Source organism: Euprymna scolopes, chromosome 12, assembly GCF_053919585.1.
Source record: "Euprymna scolopes isolate OS-2025 chromosome 12, ASM5391958v1, whole genome shotgun sequence".
NCBI lineage: Eukaryota > Metazoa > Mollusca > Cephalopoda > Sepiida > Sepiolidae > Euprymna > Euprymna scolopes.
In genome coordinates this window covers 85,542,552-85,562,854 of record NC_136493.1, presented here as the reverse complement: position 1 = coordinate 85,562,854, position 20,303 = coordinate 85,542,552, and the positions used below count along the sequence as shown (strand labels likewise).

Sequence of the window (20,303 nt, the reverse complement as noted above, 5' to 3'; positions counted from 1 at the left end):
CTAATTGCGATCATATGCTAGGGACTTCCAACTGTCAACAAGGACAAGAAAGCTCATCATTCTTTATTTTCTGACAGAATATTTTCTTATTTCTTTATTTTTTTACAGAATATTTTCCCCAGTCAGTTGTTAAATTTGCAACGTATCAAGAGAATTGTCAAAATTGAAATTTTCTTACAAAAGAAAGTTTCTAATGACGGTGTCAGAATGGAGCTCAGTATTCGTGCATGTGAAGAAAGTAAGTTTTGTCTTCAACTTTTTTCTGCTTCAACTATGTAAAGTTGTATTTATTGATTTCATAACTCACTAATTCAGGTAATTCTGAGTTAATTTTTACAAAATATAATACATGTAATCTATAAAACTTTTATACTTTGAATCTTTTTCTACATGAACATAAAGTTAAAAATGAAGAAAAAATAATTCTATCTTGTCTTCCATGTGAGCTAAAAATAAAATTTAAATATACATAAATTAGAACATTTTATTTATCAAATGTACATCGTTGTAATGAATGAGTGAAATCAGAGTATGCTTCAAAAAACTTTATCTTATTAAGATACTAGCAGTGCAGCCTGGCTTTGTTCGAGCTCTATATAATGTTAATAACTTTATATGCATATATATATATATATATTAAAAAGTTTGTACTCATGTCCAGGTAACCTACATCTAAAATTTCAAGTGTTTTCATCCAAAATTAGCAGAGGAGTTTGGTAGCATTTTCAAAGCTCAAATCATTAAACTTTGAGCACTTGGCAGTCAAATTTCTAGCCGAAAACCGATTAAAAAGAGTTTCCGAAATCTCAATACCCCTTATTTCAAATCTCGAGTCTGTAGACTAAAAATTGACAGAGTAGTTTGCTAGGGAAATGTACACACACACACAGACAATTTCACTTTTATTGATACAATAGGTAGATTATTTCACTATTAATCTCAAACCCAAATTAATTCCCTATTAATCTCAAACCCAAAATTATTTGCTATTAATTTACTATTAATCTCAACTCCATGCTTATTTACTATTAATTCACTATATATCTCAAACCCAAAATTATTTTCTATTAATTTACTATTGTTCTCAACTCCAAGCTTATTTACTACTAATTTTTTTTTTTTTTTTAAATTACATTTTCACCCCAAACAAGGCACATTGCCACTTTGATGTAGGTGGTTACTATCAGGGACATAAGCTACAGGGGTATTATGTAGGGAGTTGGGCAGCAAGATGTCTGTTCACATTACACTTGAACTTCTGCATGGCAGTACAGTTGGGGAAGCAGAGACCCAGAAGGGAATTCCAAAGTCTAGCGGTTCTGGGGAAGAAACTACTGGAGTAGAAGGCTCTCTTACATCTAGGGATCTCTACTGTGAAGGGGTGGGATTTAGCTGCTTGTCGGGTTTGTCGGGGGTATTTACATTGAGGGGCTACAAGTGCTTGCAGTTCGTCGGAGCATTCACCGTTAAAATACTTGTAGAACAGGCAGAGGGATGCAACATTTCGTTGATGGGACAGAGGCTGAAGCTTAGATAACAGTTCACAACTTATTAGGTTGGCGACTCTCTTTTGAACCTTGTTTAGAAGTGAGAGACTAGTAGCAGATGCACCAGCCCAAATATGACAACAATACTCCATACATGGGCGAATGGTGGCCTTATGGAGGTACAGGATACTTTCAGGCATTAGTAGCTTCTAGCACGTTAGAGAGAACCTACCTTCTTTGCAGCGGTCCTGGCAATACTCTCAATGTAATTGTTCCAACTCATGTTTCCTGTGAACGTTAGGCTGAGGAGTTTAAAAAATGTACTTTCAGATAAAGAGTCTTTGGCCATTGCTATTGGTGGAAGAGAAGGTTTCTTGTAATTATTGAAGGAAACAAGCTTAGTCTTGGCAGCATTGAATGTGACCATCCATTTTTGTCCCCATTCCACTACAGATTGGAGGTCATCCTCTAGTGTTTCTGCCATTCTTTAGATATGTGTTCATTTATTTTCCTGTCATGCCTGTTATAGAGTGTGGTGTCATCAGCATATATACCCATCTCAGAGGTAATTTTGTCAGGGAGGTCATTTATGAATATTAGGAATAACAGAGGCCCAAGGATAGACCCTTGAGGCACTCGCACATTTATATCATATTGTTTAGATGTACGACCATCGAGGACAACCTGAATTTTTCTCTTATCTAAGAAGGATTTAATTATGTTAAGTATTCATCCAGTGATACCATATGATCTAATTTTCCTAAGAAGACCTTCATGCCATACCCTGTCAAAAGCGTTTGATATATCTAGAGCTACTGCTCTACCTTCCCCTGCTTTGTCCAATGAATGATATATACGTTCAGAGATTACAGTTAGGATGTCTGCTGTGGAACGGGCTTGCCTAAATCCATATTGTTAGTCGGTCAAAAGTTTAGCATCTGTAAGGTGATGCACTACAGCTTGGTTAATTATGGTCTCAAATATTTTGGCGAAAAGTGGGAGGAGTCTAATGGGGTGATAATTTGATGGGTCAGTTCTTTTGCCAGAATTCTTGAAAACTGGTACCACAGAAGCAGTTTTCCAGCAGTCAGGAAAGCGAGATTCATTAAGGCATTTGCTGTAAAGTTTGGAGAGAACTGGAGCTACTTCGGCAGAGCACTTTTTTAATAGCACAGCCGGCATGAGATCAGGTTCACATGCTTTTGAAGTGTCAAGATTTTTTATGATAGCATGCACCTGAGAAGGGGTAATTTGCAGATCGTCTAGTGTACGTCTGTCCGCAAAGGAAAGTCAGGGAAGTGGTGGTTAGCAGGGTCCAGTGTGAAGTTGGAGTCAAACCGACTGGCAAGCATATTAGCCTTCTCGGTTACTGAGCAAACAACCTCATGATTGTTTGATAGTGTGGGAATTGTTTGTTGATTGCCCATTATTTTAGTAGGTTTTCCAGAAATCACGGGTTCCTAATTTCTGTGCTACAATGTGTTTTTTGGTGGTTTCAGTGAATTCTCTCTTAGATGTTGCTATTTCTTTCTTACAGTTACTACTGGCTTCTATATTCTTCTGTCTTTTTGAACTGGACATGTCGGTTAAATCTGTGGTATGCATGTTGCCTTTGCGCGATGGCAGCTGCACAAGTAGAAGTCAACCATTGGGGAGAGTGAGGCTTGCCATAAAATTTCTGTGTGGGAACATGTGCTTCAATTGCCGTTTTGAACCATTCAGTGGTCTCATTTGCTCACTGTTCAGCAGGAAAAGAAAAATATTTCCTCATGGGGCATCTCTGATGAGATCCCTGATGGCTTCCCAGTCAGCCTTTTTATAATATCTTTTTGTTTTGAGCTATGGCTCTTCAGTTTGGGCTCTAGAGTTTAGGGCGATTTCCACCATTATCACTGCATAATCATCGTTCCCAAGTGGGTTGTGGGCATTCGTGACACAATCATCGGGAACTGCGGTCAGAAACAGATCTAGAATTGATGCGTGTTGTTCTTGCTGGTCTGGGAAACGGGTTGGAAATGTAACCATCTGTGATAGGGAATGAGATATAGAGAAGCTATGTGTTGTGCTACCAGCTGCGTCAGTGTAAGTAGAAAATCCAAGCCAGTTGTTGTGGTGGACATTGAAGTCACCAAATACATGCACTTGTGCGCTAGTGTCGAGGGAAAGTGCTGTATCTATGCTGTCAGAGACTTTGTTTATTAGGGTGCAGTCCTTTCTTGGGGTATTTGTTAGGAGAAATGCTTCAACATCATCTAAATTAGTTCTAAGCCCACGGATGTTCGTAAATTCAAGCCGCAAGGGAGGAGGCAAGTTGGTTTTGTTTGAGTTTAAGCCTGGTTTAAGCGTAATTTTTTATTGTACTGTCATGTTTTTTTTTTAAAGAGTTTCATTTAGGTAAGGGGTGCTGAACAAGTGGTTATGCAAAATACCAACATGCAACACAAGTAGACCATCAGCTGACCTTTCATCTACTAGGATTGTGGCCTTAGGAAAACCCACCGGGGATGAGTGCAGGGACTCTTTCCATGTGCAACATGGCACTACAAACATCCCAATATTATACAACTGTTGATGGAGCAGCCACTCTAAGCGCTACCAAAGAGTTAGGGCTTCTGTACTACCAGTCAGAAATAGCAGCCAGGAACTGTCAATCCGGTACCCTCAACCCATCAGATGAAGGTCAATCCAATCTAATTGCACTGACATTATGACACTCAAGCACTCCCAAGTGCCCAGTTCAGAGGGATATGATGTGTCGTGAGCCGGGAAAACGGCATTCATTACCCTAGTCAGGAAACAAGATCGACAACTGTGTGATAATACCTCTGCGCCTGGCTAATAGGCAAAGGAGTATGGAAGCCAGGCGATAGACAGTGCCTATCTACTCCTTAAGCAGTTTAAGTTTGCAGACCGGTAATTTGTTTGAGTCACCAGCTCTAGGAAGGTTGTCATCCAAGACTGGAGAGGCCTCCCTTCTCTTAGGTTTAGCTTAAGAGTTTTCCTTCTCCTAGATGGATGATCTGGGAAGATCTACGGGTCCATCAGCACCGAGAGGGTTTGCCCTGCGCCTGGGTCCTAATCTAGGTATTTCTGTGAACCCGCGTGAGTAGTTAATGTTACTGGGTTAGTTTGTAAAGGTTATATATCTACTGAAAAGTTACACTCCTCAAAGTGATTAAGGGACATTGTTATTTCATTGTTACTGGAAAAGGGGGTGAGTAAAAGTACATGCAGTGGAAGCAACTATATTTGCAACAGGTTTGCTGGAAAGAAGTTAATATATGGCTTAGTATTTTTCCTTTAAATTTATAATTAAATTTTTTTTATTTATTTATATGTTAGCTTAGGAATAGGATAGTGTGTTACAGTATGGCTTGATATTAAGAATTAAACTAAAAATTTGTTGCCCAAACTCTGAATATGTTAGATGGCAGGAGGGTTAAGATGTATATTCAATGTATATACAAGTAATGTCATTTTTGATATGGAGGTATACAGGTATAACTTGAAGTAAATTATAAGCTATGGCATAATCCGTATATATAATTAACTAAATAAATATATGGACAGATTTCCAGTAGATGCGAATATATGGAAGTTGTAGGTATTAAGTATGTTTCCACTTCTATTTATTTATTTTTTTTCATTTAAATAAAATCCTTCTATCTTCTAATGTAGAAAAAATAAATCCCGGTTTATGATAAATTCAGAAATTTACTTTGCCAAAGCTTTTTATCTCTAGTTTACTTGGAATATAGAAAAAGTGAACAGCATTTTGCCCGTTTGAGGAGGGGGTGACGAATTTCAGTTTAGGACTAGAGAAAGTTTGCAAAACAAGGAAAAATAAAGACACAATAAATATATATAAATAAATAAAAAAACAAAACAAAAGAAAAAAAAATAAACGAGGCAGCATGTTAGCATTTGTTAGGATAAAGATGAATTTAAGAAAATTAACACTTATTGTCTGTTTTAGACACCATGGTTTTCAGCCCGTTTTGCTTGGCCCGAAAGAGAATTTGACCATATTTTTTTTAGAGGTGGGAGGGTAATTCCTTTATCCAGATATTATGTGTTAATGTATCTATTTATTTATTGAAGAATATTCTTCCTTCTATGTTAGCACATGTGTGTAAATATGTTAATTTTATTTATTTTTATCTATTTTTTTTTTTCATTTAAATAATGTCCTATCTTCTAATATAGAAAAAATAAATCCCGGTTTGTAATAAATTCAGAAATTTATTTTGCCTAAACTTTTCAACGCTAGTTTACTTGGAATATAGAAAAAGTGAACAGCGTTTTTCCTGTTTGAGGAGGGTGGTGGTGGCGAATTTTAGCTTAGGACAAGAGAAAGTTCGCAAAACAAGAAAAAATAAAGACTCAATAAATATATATAAATAAATAAAAAAAACAAAACAAAAGAAAAAAAAAATGAACGAGGCAGCATGTTAGCATTTGTTAGGATAAAGATGAATTTAAGAAAATTAACACTCTGTTTTAGACACTATGGTTTCCAGCCCGTTTTGCTTGGCCAAAAGAGAATTTGACCATATTTTTTTAGAGGTGGGAGGGTAATTCCTTTACCCGGATATTATGTGTTCATGTATCTATCTATTTTTAGAAGAATATTCTTCCTTCTATGTCAGCACATATGTGTAAATATGTTAATTTTATTTATTTTTATCTATTTATTTATTCACTATTAATCTTAAACCCAAAAATTTGCTCTTGATTTACTATTACTCTAAACTCCAAACTTATTTACTATTAATTTACTATTAATCTCAAACCCAAAATTATTTGCTATCAATTTGCTATTACTCTCAACACCAACCTTATTTACTACTTGCATTTCTGCCCGGCTTGACTCATGCCCTTTGTACTGCTGATAACTTGCCCTATGTGTGAATTTTATGTAAAATTTTACATGTTTAGACCAAAAATTGTCTGAGCAATTTGGTAGAGACTGCAGAGGTAAATTTGAAAAAACTTTGAACCCAATTTTGAACACTTAATATTTATTGTTTCAGTTCAAATCAAAATAAAATGTTTGACCCATGCCCAAGTTACCTACATCTACAAATTGGTGGAGGAGTTTGGTAGAATCTGCAAAAGTAAACTCTTTCAACTTTGACCTTTCGGCAGCCAAATGTCAATTCTTTTGAACTTTTACCTGTTGAAAACTCAAATTTTCAACCCAAACTGATTAAAAAGCTTGCCCTATCTCTGAATACCCATTATGTAAAAGTTCAAATGTTTAGACTAGAAATTAACGGAATAATTTGGTAGAGACTGCAGAGGTCAATATTTTTTAACTTTGACCCCAATTTTGACCCCTTAACATTTGTCGTCTGTGTGACACTGCTGTCCGAACTTTCACTTTCTGGTTACCACTTGACGCGTCTTCTCTCCACTCCAAAACGAACTTCTGCAACTTTAGCTTTTCTCTCCCCGAATCCGACTTTTCTCTTCTACAAATACAACTTCTCTGCTCGCAATCTAACTTCAGAATGCCCCCCTTCCCCAAATCACTCCTCTTTATCTCCAATCAGGAGCATCTCATTTGCATACCTCGTGGTCACCCTGTAGGCATATAAAGAAACAGGGCAGCCATTTTTGTTTCTTTCTTCTTCATTATGAACACGAGGTAAGCCACACAAAAACGCAGTCGGTCGTTCTTGTTTCTTTTTTCTTCATTTACACCACACGCCCCCCCTGATCTTCGAGATCAATAGGATACTTCGTAATCCTCCATCCAAGCAGGCCGCCTCCTCTCACGTCGAGGCCTCTGAGGGACAACTTCTCGGGGGTTAACGTTTTCAGGTTCACTACAACGCGGGCCTAAGTCAGGTCGAGCAGCATCATTTGCTTCTCGGTGGCCCTCGATTTCCTCTTCTTCACTGCCCTCACTGCATACCGGCAATGTCACACGACGCAGGTCTAAGATATGCCGGGGAACGCCATTCACCATCACATTGTTCTTCGACTGCAATCCTGTTACGACCCCTCTTTTCCAACGAGTGGTACACTGTGCATTGGGGGGTTTCACCCACACCTCTTCACCTACTTTGATAGTGGCTTCTTCACTCTCAATTCCTGCTGTTTTGTTGTACGGATGCCGCCACTTATATGTGAAAACGGCCCTATGAGGCACAGTTGTCTCATCTTGTTTGGTCTTCGGCGAGATGTTATACCAAAACACCGCCTCTATGGGTGATACGTTGCTTTTTCCGCAGCGGCTTTAATGGTGCGATGATTCCTCTCCACTATTCCGTTGTCACTCGGCCGATACGCTGCTCTGAAAAATTGCCTTACTCCCTACTTATCGCACACCCCTTTAAAGGCTTCTGATCGGAAAGCGGGCCCATTGTCCATTAAGAGTTCCTCAACCGGCCCTCTCTCCAAAAATATCTCCTCGATGACCCCTCCGATCGCCCATGCAGCTTCTGCCCTGATCTCTCTCCAGATGGCAAACCTTCCCGGTCCACAGTCGACCATCGACAGATACAATTTGTGGCGATAGTGTGTCACATCAATGGCCAATCGCTTCCAGTCCTCCGCAACGTGTAGCTCTCCTGCTTCGTGTCTGGACGGTCCAGGGTCAGTTGATTGGCACTCTCGACAGTTCTCCACCACCTCCCTAACCTCCTCCTCGGTGGTCTCCAGGTAAACCTCTCTGGCTAGGAATAACGTTCGTTCTCGACCAAAGTGGTGCATTTCGTGTGACTCTTTGACTTCTTCCCCTGCACAGCATACCGAGGAGACCTCCTTTCCCTCCTGCAGCCAGGCCTTCTTCACGCGTGTCATCGAATCCGTCTTGTTTTTTCTGACGGGATCAACACAACAGATACTCTCAACTGGAATTCCGCTATTAGGTCGGTGAGTGCTCCGAGTCTGCGCTTGATCAGCATTTCCGCAGCACCCCTGGTCTTAACTCTCTTATCGCCAGTTACTGCCGACCGAATCCACGACGCTACCGTTGCCGAATCGGTTTTGACTTCAATTATTTTCAATCCCCATTTCAGGGCCAGATTGATTCCTTTTATAGCGGCATCTAGTTCTGCTACGTTGATATGGGAGAAGTCGTTGTTTTTTCTTAGCCACGCCGCATCCTCCACAGTTACACCTCCTATCTCTAGTACGACGCCCAACGCCAGATTACTGGCATCGCACCAAACCACACCCGCGTCTTCGCCGCTGACATACCATTTCCCTTTCACTGGGTCCTCATTCCTCACTCTCGCAATGACTTCTTGCAGCATGTTCATGACCTCCTTCGTCACACGGCCCTCCCAGCCATCAGTGCCTGTTTGTCGTTTAATAAAGCTGCATGCTATCCTGAGCCAGCCAGCGATAGGATAGTGCCCGACCAGCCTCACGCAGACTGAGAAGAGTTCTCGCCTCGTCAGCTCAGATCCGACTTCGGGTATTGCATTCCCTCGTTCGAAGACAAGGCTTTCTTTTCCATCTCGCCTTAGTTTCAACCCCAGCACCGCTCCTCCATCTAGGGCCTCCGCCGGTTTTGCAGTTAACCCATACTTCTCGACATGGCTTCTTACTTTCTCTGCTGTCACCTCTGCCTCCTCCACCAGGATGTCGTCAATGTACGAACTAGTGGCCTCCTCCACTGTACAGTCTTTGCTCAGCACTGTCTTCAGCACGGCAGTCATAATTCTGGGGGCTGAACTCAGCCCAAAGCCTAACCTCGTCAGACAATACACCCGCCCCTTGTATCGGACCAGTTGGTACTGCCAGAGTTTTTCATCTACATGGATCTGCAGATATGCCGATTTCAGATCGACAATCTTAGTGGCCCGCCCCATTCTTCTCCATTTCCTCATGACCTCCTCACATACGTCGATCCCCGTTCCAGTGTGGCAGGCTATGTGTCTGTTCAATTCCCTAAAATCCAGCACGGGCCTAATCTTGTTTTTGGTAGGCTGAACAACCGCCAGTAGTGGCAACACTCCTTTTTCTTCCCTTGTCCACGGTTTCAGAATTCCTTCTTTTATCCACCTCTCCACTTCTTCCTCGAATCCTTTTCTTATTTCTCCTTGCAGGGTGTTTTCGTAGCGGCCCACCTTATTCTGTAGTTCTGGGGGCCCGGAGATCCATTTCCATTCCACCGTCCACCTCACGCCATCAAACTTCGCCAGGAAATCTTTGTCCTCAATGCAGCAAACCTCCGGTTTTGGGGTTCTGACGGTTCTATCACCTTCCACTCCTGCCATCCCCACTGCGCCGAGACGTCCAAACGTCACTTGGCCCCCTCTTAACGTAGCGCCCCCCAGTCGGTTAATTGCACTCATACCTATAATCACGTCGACACCACCGACCAGATGATTCAACACTAGGGCTTGCAGTCCAATGGGCACCCCTTGCACCATTACTTCCGCTGTCGTCTCTCCTAGACATTTCACATCCCTGCCATCCACGGTCCTAATAATCCTGGTTCCGCTCCATGACCTTGGGACATTCCTCACTAACAACGTTGTAGTGCAGCCTGTGTCGACAAGGGCTATGGCTCTCTTCCCATTGACTACCACCGGTAACCGAGGCAATGTTCCACCATGCGCCATTTCCACACAGAAGGGGTAACCACTGGTGCAATAGCTCCCCTTCACTCGTTTCCATGGTCCCGTGCAGCAACACAATAGTGGCTAATATGCCCCACTTGTCCACATCGGTAGCACGTGATCCCTGGTCTCGGCTCTTTGCAGTCCTTGATCAGATGAGGACCCTGGCACCGGAAACACTTGATGGCAGGTCTCCCCTCCTGTCACCTCGCCGGCTGCCTCTCATTCAAGTGAGGCCTCATGCACATATTTCCACTCACAGCTGCAGCCACGATTGGGCTTTTAACATTTTTCACTAGGACTCTGGCGTGGACCAAGAGATCGTCCACTTCCATAGAATGGAACCCCGTGATTCTCTGCATGTTCGCAGAGATTTCCTCTGGGAAGCCATTCACTAGGTACAGCTTTACCGTCATCTCCAGGCTCCTCCCCACGTAACCAGCCAACCCTGCCAGTCTCCTGATCTCTGCCGCAAAGACGTCAACGGACTCGCCGGTCCACCTCAAACTTGACAGCTTGCCAAGTGCTTCAAATGGGCCCTCCGCGAAGGCCAATTTCAGCCTTTGCTCCACTAAGACAAGGTCTTCCTTGTCTTCATCTCGCATCTGCTGGTAAATCGTGAGGGCTTCCCCCTCTAAGTATAGCGGCAGCAGGGTGACCACATCTTCTATCTTTTGCAGCTTCGCCACCATTTTTAATTTCTCCAGCCACTTAATCAGGTCACCCTCCCCAGTAAAGGGTCTCAAAATCTGAGTGCTCAGTCTCCACTCATGTTAATTTGCTTGATGAGCCGAAATAGCTTGTCGTTTGCGTGACACTGCTGTCCGAACTTTCACTTTCTGGTTACCACTTGACGCGTCTTCTCTCCACTCCAAAACGAACTTCTGCAACTTTAGCTTTTCTCTCCCCGAATCCGACTTTTCTCTTCTACAAATACAACTTCTCTGCTCGCAATCTAACTTCAGAATGCCCCCCCTTCCCCAAATCACTTCTCTTTTATCTCCAATCAGGAGCATCTCATTTGCATACCTCGTGGTCACCCTGTAGGCATATAAAAAAACAGGGCAGCCATTTTTGTTTCTTTCTTCTTCATTATGAACACGAGGTAAGCCACACAAAAACGCGGTCGGTCGTTCTTGTTTCTTTTTTCTTCATTTACACCACAACATTTATTGTTTTAGGCTCAAATCAAATTTTAAAAAATTGACCCATGTCCAAGTAATTTACATATTTCAAGTGTTTAGACCCAAAATTGACGAAGGAAGTTGGTAGAGTTTTCAAAGGTCATATTATTGAACTTTGACCACTTGACAGTGACATTTTTGGCCGAAAACCGATTAAAAAGGTTTTCCCAAATATCAATACCCCTTATGTTAAATTTCGAGTCTGTAGACTGAAAATTGACAGAGTAATTTGGTAGGGAAATGTACACACACACACACATTTTCACTTTTATAAATATACTAGCAGTTCAGCCCGGCTTTGCTTGGGCCATATGTACTGTTCATAACTTTATATGCATATGTATATATTAAAAAGTGTGCATATGTACAGTAATGCCTTTCTATATAATAGGCTTCCTTAACTACTATAGAGAAAAGTTGGTAGAGACCACAGACATCAAATTTTTTAAACCTTGACCCCAATTTTGACACCTTAACTTTTATTGTTTTGGGCTCAAATTAAATTAAAATGTTTGACCCATGTCCAAGTAACCTACATCTAAAATTTCAAGTATTGAAACCCAAAATTGGCGGAGAAGTTTGGTAGAGTCTGAAAAGGTCATCTCTGTCAACTTTGACCTCTTGTCAGCCAAATTTTTGCCCAAAAACTCATTAAAAAGCTTGCTGCATATCTGAATACTTTTTATGTAAAATTTTGAAGGTTTAGGTCCAAAATTGGCTTAATAGTTTGCTTGAGACCGCAAAGGTCAAATCTTTAGAACTTTTACCCCTTGGAAGTCAAATTTTCAGCAAAAATCCCATTAAAAAGCTTGCCCTATGTCTGAATACACTTTATGTAAAATTTCAAATGTTTAGACCAGAAATTGGCTGAGTAATTTGGTAGAAACTGCAGAGGTCAGTTTTCTTAAAAACTTTGATCCCAATTATGACACCTTAGCATTTATTGTTTTGCACTCAAATCAGATTATAAAGTTAGATCCATGTCACAGGAACCTGTATTTAAAATTTCAAGTGTTTAGACCCAAAATTGGCAGAGGGGTTTGGTAGAGTTCTTAAAAGTCAAATCCTTGAACTTTGACACCTTAACAGCCAAATTTCTTGCTGAAAACCAATTATGTTAAATCTTGAGTCTGTAGACTGAAAATTGACAGAGTAATTTGGTAGGGAAATGTACACACACACACACACACACACATACATGCACAGATGTTTTCACTTTTATAGATATACTAGCAGTTCAGCCTGGCTTTGCTTGGGCCCTATGTACTATTCATAACTTTATGTGCATATGTATATATTAAAAAGTGTGCATATGTACAGTAATGCCTTTCTATATAATAGAATTCCTTAACTACTATAGAGAAAAGTTAGTAAAGACTGCATAGGTAAAATTTTAACCCCAATTTTGACCCCCTTAAGATTTATTGTTTTGGGCTCAAATTAAATTAAAATGTTTGACCTATGTCCAAGTAACCTACATCTAAAATTTCAAGTGTTTAGATCCAAAATTGGTGGAGTAGTTTGGCAGAGTCTGCAAAGGTCAACTACTTCAACCATGACCTCTTGGCGGTGAAACTTTTGGCCAAAAACTGATTAAAAAAACTTGCCATATGTTTGAATACCCATTATGTATAAATTTCAAATGTTTAGATATAAAATTGGCTGAGCAGTTTGCTAGATACCGCAAAGGTAAAATCTTTTGAACTTTGACCCCTTGCCAGCTCAAATGTTTGACTCAAACTGATTAAAAAGCTTGCCATATCTCTGAATACTCTTTATGTAAGATTTCAAATGTTTAGATCAGAAATTGGGCGAGTAATTTGGTAGAGATCACAGAGGGTTTTTTTTTAAACTTTGACCCCAATTTTGACCTTTTAAATTTTTTTGTGGGGAGGGGGCTCAAATCAAATTAAAAAGATTAATCCATGTCCAAATAACCTACATTTAAAATTTCAAGTATTTAGACCCAAAATTGACGGAGGAGTTTGATAGCGTTTTCAAAGCTCAAATACCCCTTATGTCAAATCTTGAGTCTCTAGACTGAAAATTGACAGCGTAATTTGGTAGGGAAATACACACACACACACACACACACACACACACACACACACACACACACACACACACACACACATTTTCGAAACCACAACACTGCTGTTAGTAATCAATGACACTATCCACTGCACCAAATAAATAAATGACGCCATGGCTCCATGCTTGTCAAGTTGTCATTTCTTTGAAGTTTGAACACCTTTTTGAACCCCTTAGCAATTGTTTTAACTGAGTAAATACCTCTAATAAAATTCTGTGCTTAAAATGCAATCTTTTGGGTTACTGCACGCCATCCAGCGACCGTCCATCTAGGAGGAGATACGATTTGAAAAACGGAGACAGCCTCACACACACACACACACACGGTGAGATTTATATATTAGATTATTATGCAGGGATGAGTCTCTTTGAATACAGTAGCTGTTTAAAAAGAAAAATAACGTAAGGGAAATAATTCACTTCTGGAGAACATAAGTGGAGATTTAAGAGTTCTTTTTTTTAAGCTCATTTTCCATAGAAAATCAAAGATTCAGCATATCAGCATCCTCTGAAGATCTCGATTGATGATCATCCTGATGGGGAGAGTGAGGATGTGTAGGAACCGAATTCTTGGAGATCAAGTTTTTGAGAGCACTTGACAGATAATCAGAAGTGTAGGACTACAGAGGTGCATTTTGTAACAATGATTTCTCCAGTACTGGATCAATTTTTGTCTCTGAACTGCTCATTCTATCACCCAATGGAGATACGTGGTATAGGGACACCGTTGTCTCTCATCCATTATTGAAACATACATGAACATAGTTTAGAATGAAAGTCAATGGTCTCTGCATACATGTCACTTTAAGAGAAAAAATTTAGCATTTGTTAACCATGTGGGTATGGAATCTCCCAATGGTTGATTTCCTTTGAAAATTAAAAGACATTTGTGGGAAGTACAATTAGTGGAAGTGGAAATAAATAAATGAATGCTGTGGAGTACTCTTTTCCAATTAGTAATAGAGAGATTTCTTGACCGTAGAGCCAACCTCACAATTTGCCAGATGATACCACTATATCTCTCCATTTATCTGTTACCTTGAGGATTGAAGGCAGCCATTTAACTGGTAGCAATGTCTCAAGAAAGCAAGAATTCATTTAGTTCATCCCACATGAAAGTTACTCCACAAGTGTATAAAAGAAGGATTTCCAAGTATAGAGAACAAGCTAATTAGGAGTTTCCAGATAGTTGCAGCTGAAACATCGGCATTATGGAAAGTGAAAGGAAAGCAAAAGTATTCATCAATCACTGTCAGTATGTAGCAAGTGTGAGAGTTTGAAGATAATGGTGTCTTGAAGTTCACACTTATTTTTTCAAATAGTTGACTAAATTTTATGAGAGTCTGAGATGTTACTTTAAGAAATCTAGGTTTTACTTTGAAATAGACCTGGTTGGCCTTTATAACTGCTATAACAGCTTTCACAGAGTATAACAGATTCTTGCTTCTTATGAAATGTAACATTCTAGTTACTCCTGATGGCATAAGTCTAAGGAGTATAACTTGTCAACAAAGGTGGTAGAGGAACAAATTTGAGACAAGGCGTCCGCAGCAATATTGTGTTTTCCTGGATGCTAAGCAATTTTGTAGCTAAAATAGACAAGTTCTAGCTTTATCTCCTAATCTTATGTTTTATTTTGCTCTTGCCTTTGGGATTGAACATAAAAGAGACTGACTTTTGGTCAGTGATCAACTTACAATGCTTCTCAAGCAGTAAATGTTGCCATTTTTGGATTGCCTCTACAATTGTGTACACCTCCTTTTCAACCTCAGCAGAGGTTAAAGTTCTTGAAAAGAAGGCCATAGGATAACATTTCTGGGTCAGAGATGCAACAATGGTTTGTTCTGAAGCATAAGTTTTGACCTTAAGAGGGAGAGAAGAGGCTATGGCTATTAGGAACGATTTACTAATTTCTTTTTTCAGATAACTAAAGGTGTTCCTTAGTTAGGAGAAAGTTGGTAATTTTAGTAAGGGATGTAATTTCTTGGAGAAGTGTGATATTCACTTGAAATAATGAAAACATTTTAATAGCTTGTCAAAGAGAAGGAAGGTCTTGAGGAACAGCCAATCATTTGAGCCTGTCGAAGTCAGTTTTACTGAACCTTTATTTATAGTGTACTTAAGCAAATATACAGAAGTAAAAGTATAGTGACAGTTGCTTTCGTGCCATACTATACTTTGTTACAGCATTTATGAACCTTTTCAAAATACTGTTATGCTTAGCCTGAGTTCTCTTTGTTAGTATAATCATAATGAAAAATTATTTTATGAACTTATTTTTCATTTTACATGAATTTGGAAAATAAACAAATGATTGAGTTGGTCGACTTTGGAAGCTTTATTCCACTTATTTAAAGTTATAACATGTCCAATTTATATTGGTAAAAACTTGAAAGTGGTAACTCCTATTCATACTACAATATAAAATAAGTCAATATTAATTTGGTGTATTTGTTTTTTTAATTAGTTTTAATATTATTTTTTTGATAAAAAGTGATAGTGTGAGAAAACAATTGCCAAATACCAATATCATTTATAATACTTGTAGCATGGTATGCAAAATAGATACCAAAATAAATAGAGAAAATCTCGGGCATTATACACTGCTGTAATCACAAGCAGCACAACAATGGCATTGCCGATAGGATACATAAACACATTGGATGAATTAGACTATGTAGAAACATGGATAAGATGGTTTGGAGTGCTAGCTAGGGTAAAGAAAGTAAAAGATAAACAAAGTGAAAGAGAGCCAAATGAAATTACTGACATGTTTTTTGCAACATCTAGGTGTCAAGCAATCCAAAATCTATATCCAAGAAATTTGGAAGAGTTGACCTTCAAAGAAATTGACAAGATAAAAAGGAATATCAACTAAAGAAAAAATTAGTCATTGCTGAAAGAATGAAGTTTCTGGAAACAAGACAGAACCCCAATAAGTCTGTTGTATAATTCATACTACAATTGAAAGAGCAAGCAAGATATTGCAGATTTGAAAAACTTGGCACTGATAAAATGAACCAGAAAAATGAATTAATCATGCTATGCTTAATTGAAGGTATGCATGATCTTTCTTTTAAACATAAGGTATTGGAAATGCTGTATAGAATTTATGCAGCAAATAGAATTATTAAAGAAATATAACCAACAACTGAACAAAGCAGAAACATAATGCATAGATATTCATAAAATCTTTGTACAAGTTTTGTGGTAAAAGTAAAAAAAAACGCAACATTTAATAAGACTTGACACATTTGCAAAAGAAAAAAATCATGCCCTAAACATGAGCAGATACAAAAGAAAACGTGAGGAAATTAAAGACATACCAAACGGTTGTGGAGACAAATTTTCACACTAAGACTAGAGAAAAAATAAAAATGAATGCAAAATATTTTCACATGCAGATTTATATGGGATCTGACATGATCTTGATTTCAGTAAATTTTTGACAGAGGTGAATTCTTGGCAAAGCTGAGGTTAAAAAGGTCACATTTGCAACTGATTCAATGTGATTGCACCATAATTAAAACATTAAGCATCTTCTAAGCCATGTTTGAGACAAAAAATTACCTTTGATGTATTACAGTCATGGTATGTAATAAAGACCATGAACTGCTAGGTATAGATGTATTAAAAATTGATGCAGCAAAATTATTTCTATGGAGTCAGAACAAGAAATCAAATTAATAAAAGGCTATAAAACAAGCATTTGATTGAAAGAGAAACATAATCCTAGATTTATTCAAAGGAGATGATTACTTGTACATATTTTGCGTAATGTAGTATCAAAGCTTAAAAAGTGATTCAGCAAGGAATTTTAGAAAAGGTCACTCAGGGAGAAAGCAATTGGGTGTCACCAATAGTGGCCATTTAAAAAAACCCAATGGGAAAAAAGAATATGTAATGACTACAAAATTAGCATCAACCACCAGATATGTTTAGATTCATTTTCCTTACTAAGTATCGAAACTGCCAGTCATAAAATAGCAGATATGAAACACTTTGTGAAAATTTATTTAAAGTTGACCTACAATCAAATTGAAATAGATGACCAATTTAAAAAAATTACAACACTGAATACACTCATGGGACTTTTGAGATGTTCTTGCTTGCTGTTGATATTTTTCAAAAAGTTGTGGAAGAAAATCTTATTGGGGAAAAATAGAAAACATGATAATATATCAAGATGATATATATCTGGGTTCCTAAAATTTTACGGAGATTAAAATAGGCAGAAATGACAGTAAATAGAAACAAATGTAAATTAGATTGATAAAAATATCTTATCTAGGATATCAAATATCTAGCGAAGGAATGTCTCCCAATAAGAAGCTAACAAACAAAATTGCAAAGATAGAAAACCCCACCAACAAAAAAATATTGTAACCTCATTAGACCATTTTCCAAAATGCATAAAAAAATATAGTTTACATTAGAAACAGTCAAGTTTTTGAAGAATTAAAAAAAGCCTCCACAAGGAAACTGGTAATAAATATTTGCGACCCTAGAAAGACATTACTTTAACTACAAAAAACTGGACCATCAATATTAACTTATGCTGACCAATTTACAACCAGGGCTGAGCTTCAAGATATCAAAATGCTTGGGTAGGAATGCGAAGAAATTCAGCAAGAGGGACATGAAACTCAATACAACATGGAGGAAAATAAAGATGACATAAAATTTTTAGAGGATGAAGATAGACAAAGGTTTCCATGAAAATGAGTAGCACAAACCTAGAAGAGTGTGAAAGAGTGAGAGTTCAAATCAGAGCGTCAAACCTTGCAGGTTCAATGAGGTGTAGCGTGATATGTAAATGAGATATCTAAATAAGTAGAGCAAACATAGCAGGTTCAGAGAGGTGACTGTCCCAACTTTTATACTCACAACAATGTTGTGATGTCACCTACTACTGTACCAACTACAGTACCAACCTCTGTACTATCAACAAAACTTAAAACTGCCTCTTCTACTGTCCCAATTACAGTCTCAACCTTTGTACCCAAAACACAACTTAGAACTACATCTATTTCTCTCTCTACTAGAGCACCTATTATATTTTCAACCTCCATAGCCACAACAAAGCTTACAACTGCACCAACTACTGTCCCAACTACAGTTCTAAGTTCTATGCAAGCAACAAAGCATAGACTGAAGCTACTATTGTATCAACTATAGTACTTACATTTTCAACCTCTGTACAAACACCAAAGCTTAAAAATTCATCTACTATCCCAACCACATTATCCCCTATTATCCTACATATTGTACAGACAATAAACCTTACAAATTCACATAATTCTATCTACATTATCTACTACAGTTCCACCTTTTGTATATGCAACAGACCTTACAAATTCACATAATTCTATCTCAATTACATTACCTACTACAATTTCTCATTCAAAGCTTACAAATTCACCTAATTCTATTCCACCGACATTACCTACTACAGCTCTTTCTTTTGTACACACAATAAAGGTTACAGTTCACATAATTCTATGACAACTACATTAGCTACTATAGTTCTACCTTCCGTACACACTACTATATCCAGAAAAGTTGCAATCTCTATATTCACTACAATTCTTACTTAGGAAACTAACCATCCAAACTACAGTACCTACAACACTTCTAACCTCTGTACCCAATACATCATTTACTATTGAAACTAGTAATCTTCCAACTACTGTACTTTCTACAGTTCCATCTACTATATCCATTACAGTACCTATTACACTTCCAACATCTGTAGTTACAACAATCTTTACAACTGCAACTCCTACTGACCCAACTAGAGTTCCATTTACTAGGTCCACAACAGCTCAAACTTTTATACCCATGACAATGCTTACTTTTACACTGACAACGATTTTTACGACTGTATCTACTACAGTTCTAACCCCTGTACCAACTATAAAATATTTAAAACTGAAACTACAACTGACCCAACTACAGTATTTACTACAGTTCTATCTACTACATCAACAAGTCCAACCTCTATAATGTTTATAACTAAAGCTATTACTCTACCAACGGTTGTGTCTACTACAGTTCCAATCTTCATATATATGTATAGAATTGAGACGACTACTATCCCAGCTGTATTTTCAACTACTGACCCCACAATGCTTACTACTGCACCCAGCCACAATACCTTCTATGATTAAAACAATAGTCACTACTATAAATGTAACTATATCAACTATCACCAAAACTACAGTATCTACTACTATACCCACTACCAAATATGTAATTCTACATATTACTATCCCCACCCCAGCACCATTACCTGTTCCAACATTAGTACAATCAACTCTATCTACTATGTTATATACATTTGTAACAGTTTCAACCAGTGCACCTACAACTATTCCAACGAGTGTGCCTACAACTATTCCAACGACTGTGCCTACAACTGTAACAGTTCCAACCACTGTGCTTACAACTATTCCAACCACTGTGCCTACAACTGTAACAGTTCCAACCACTGTGCCTACAACTGTAACAGTACCAACCACTGTGCCTACAACTGTAACAGTACCAACCACTGTGCCTACAACTGTAACAGTACCAACCACTGTGCCTACAACTGTAACAGTACCAACCACTGTGCCTACAACTGTAACAGTACCAACCACTGTGCCTACAACTGTAACAGTACCAACCACTGTGCCTACAACTGTAACAGTACCAACCACTGTGCCTACAACTGTAACAGTTCCAACTACTGTACCTACAACTATTCCAACTACTGTGCCTACTAATTTAACTACAATTGCAATCACACCACCTGGACCATTGAATATAACAACAAGTAATTATTCAAATATTATTTCTTTCATATTAAATATAATTTCTTTTGTCTGTAATTTTTTTTAGTTTTCTTATATTTACTGCATACTTTTTAATGTTTTATAAATTAACACATTCACTCCTGTGTCACAATCAAAAATTATTTT

At 38.3% G+C, this 20,303-nt stretch overlaps 1 protein-coding gene across 1 annotated transcript in view; it reads left to right on the top strand.

Annotated features, from left to right (window-relative positions):
- The window catches only part of LOC145291081 (otogelin-like protein), a 201,916-nt gene that overhangs the window by 168,453 nt on the left and 13,160 nt on the right, over nucleotides 1-20,303 (top strand). The window contains exons 36-37 of the mRNA XM_080136596.1: nucleotides 109-238; nucleotides 19,625-20,158. Coding sequence (XP_079992722.1) covers nucleotides 109-238; nucleotides 19,625-20,158 — 664 coding nt within the window. The remainder of the gene's footprint in view (nucleotides 1-108; nucleotides 239-19,624; nucleotides 20,159-20,303) is intronic.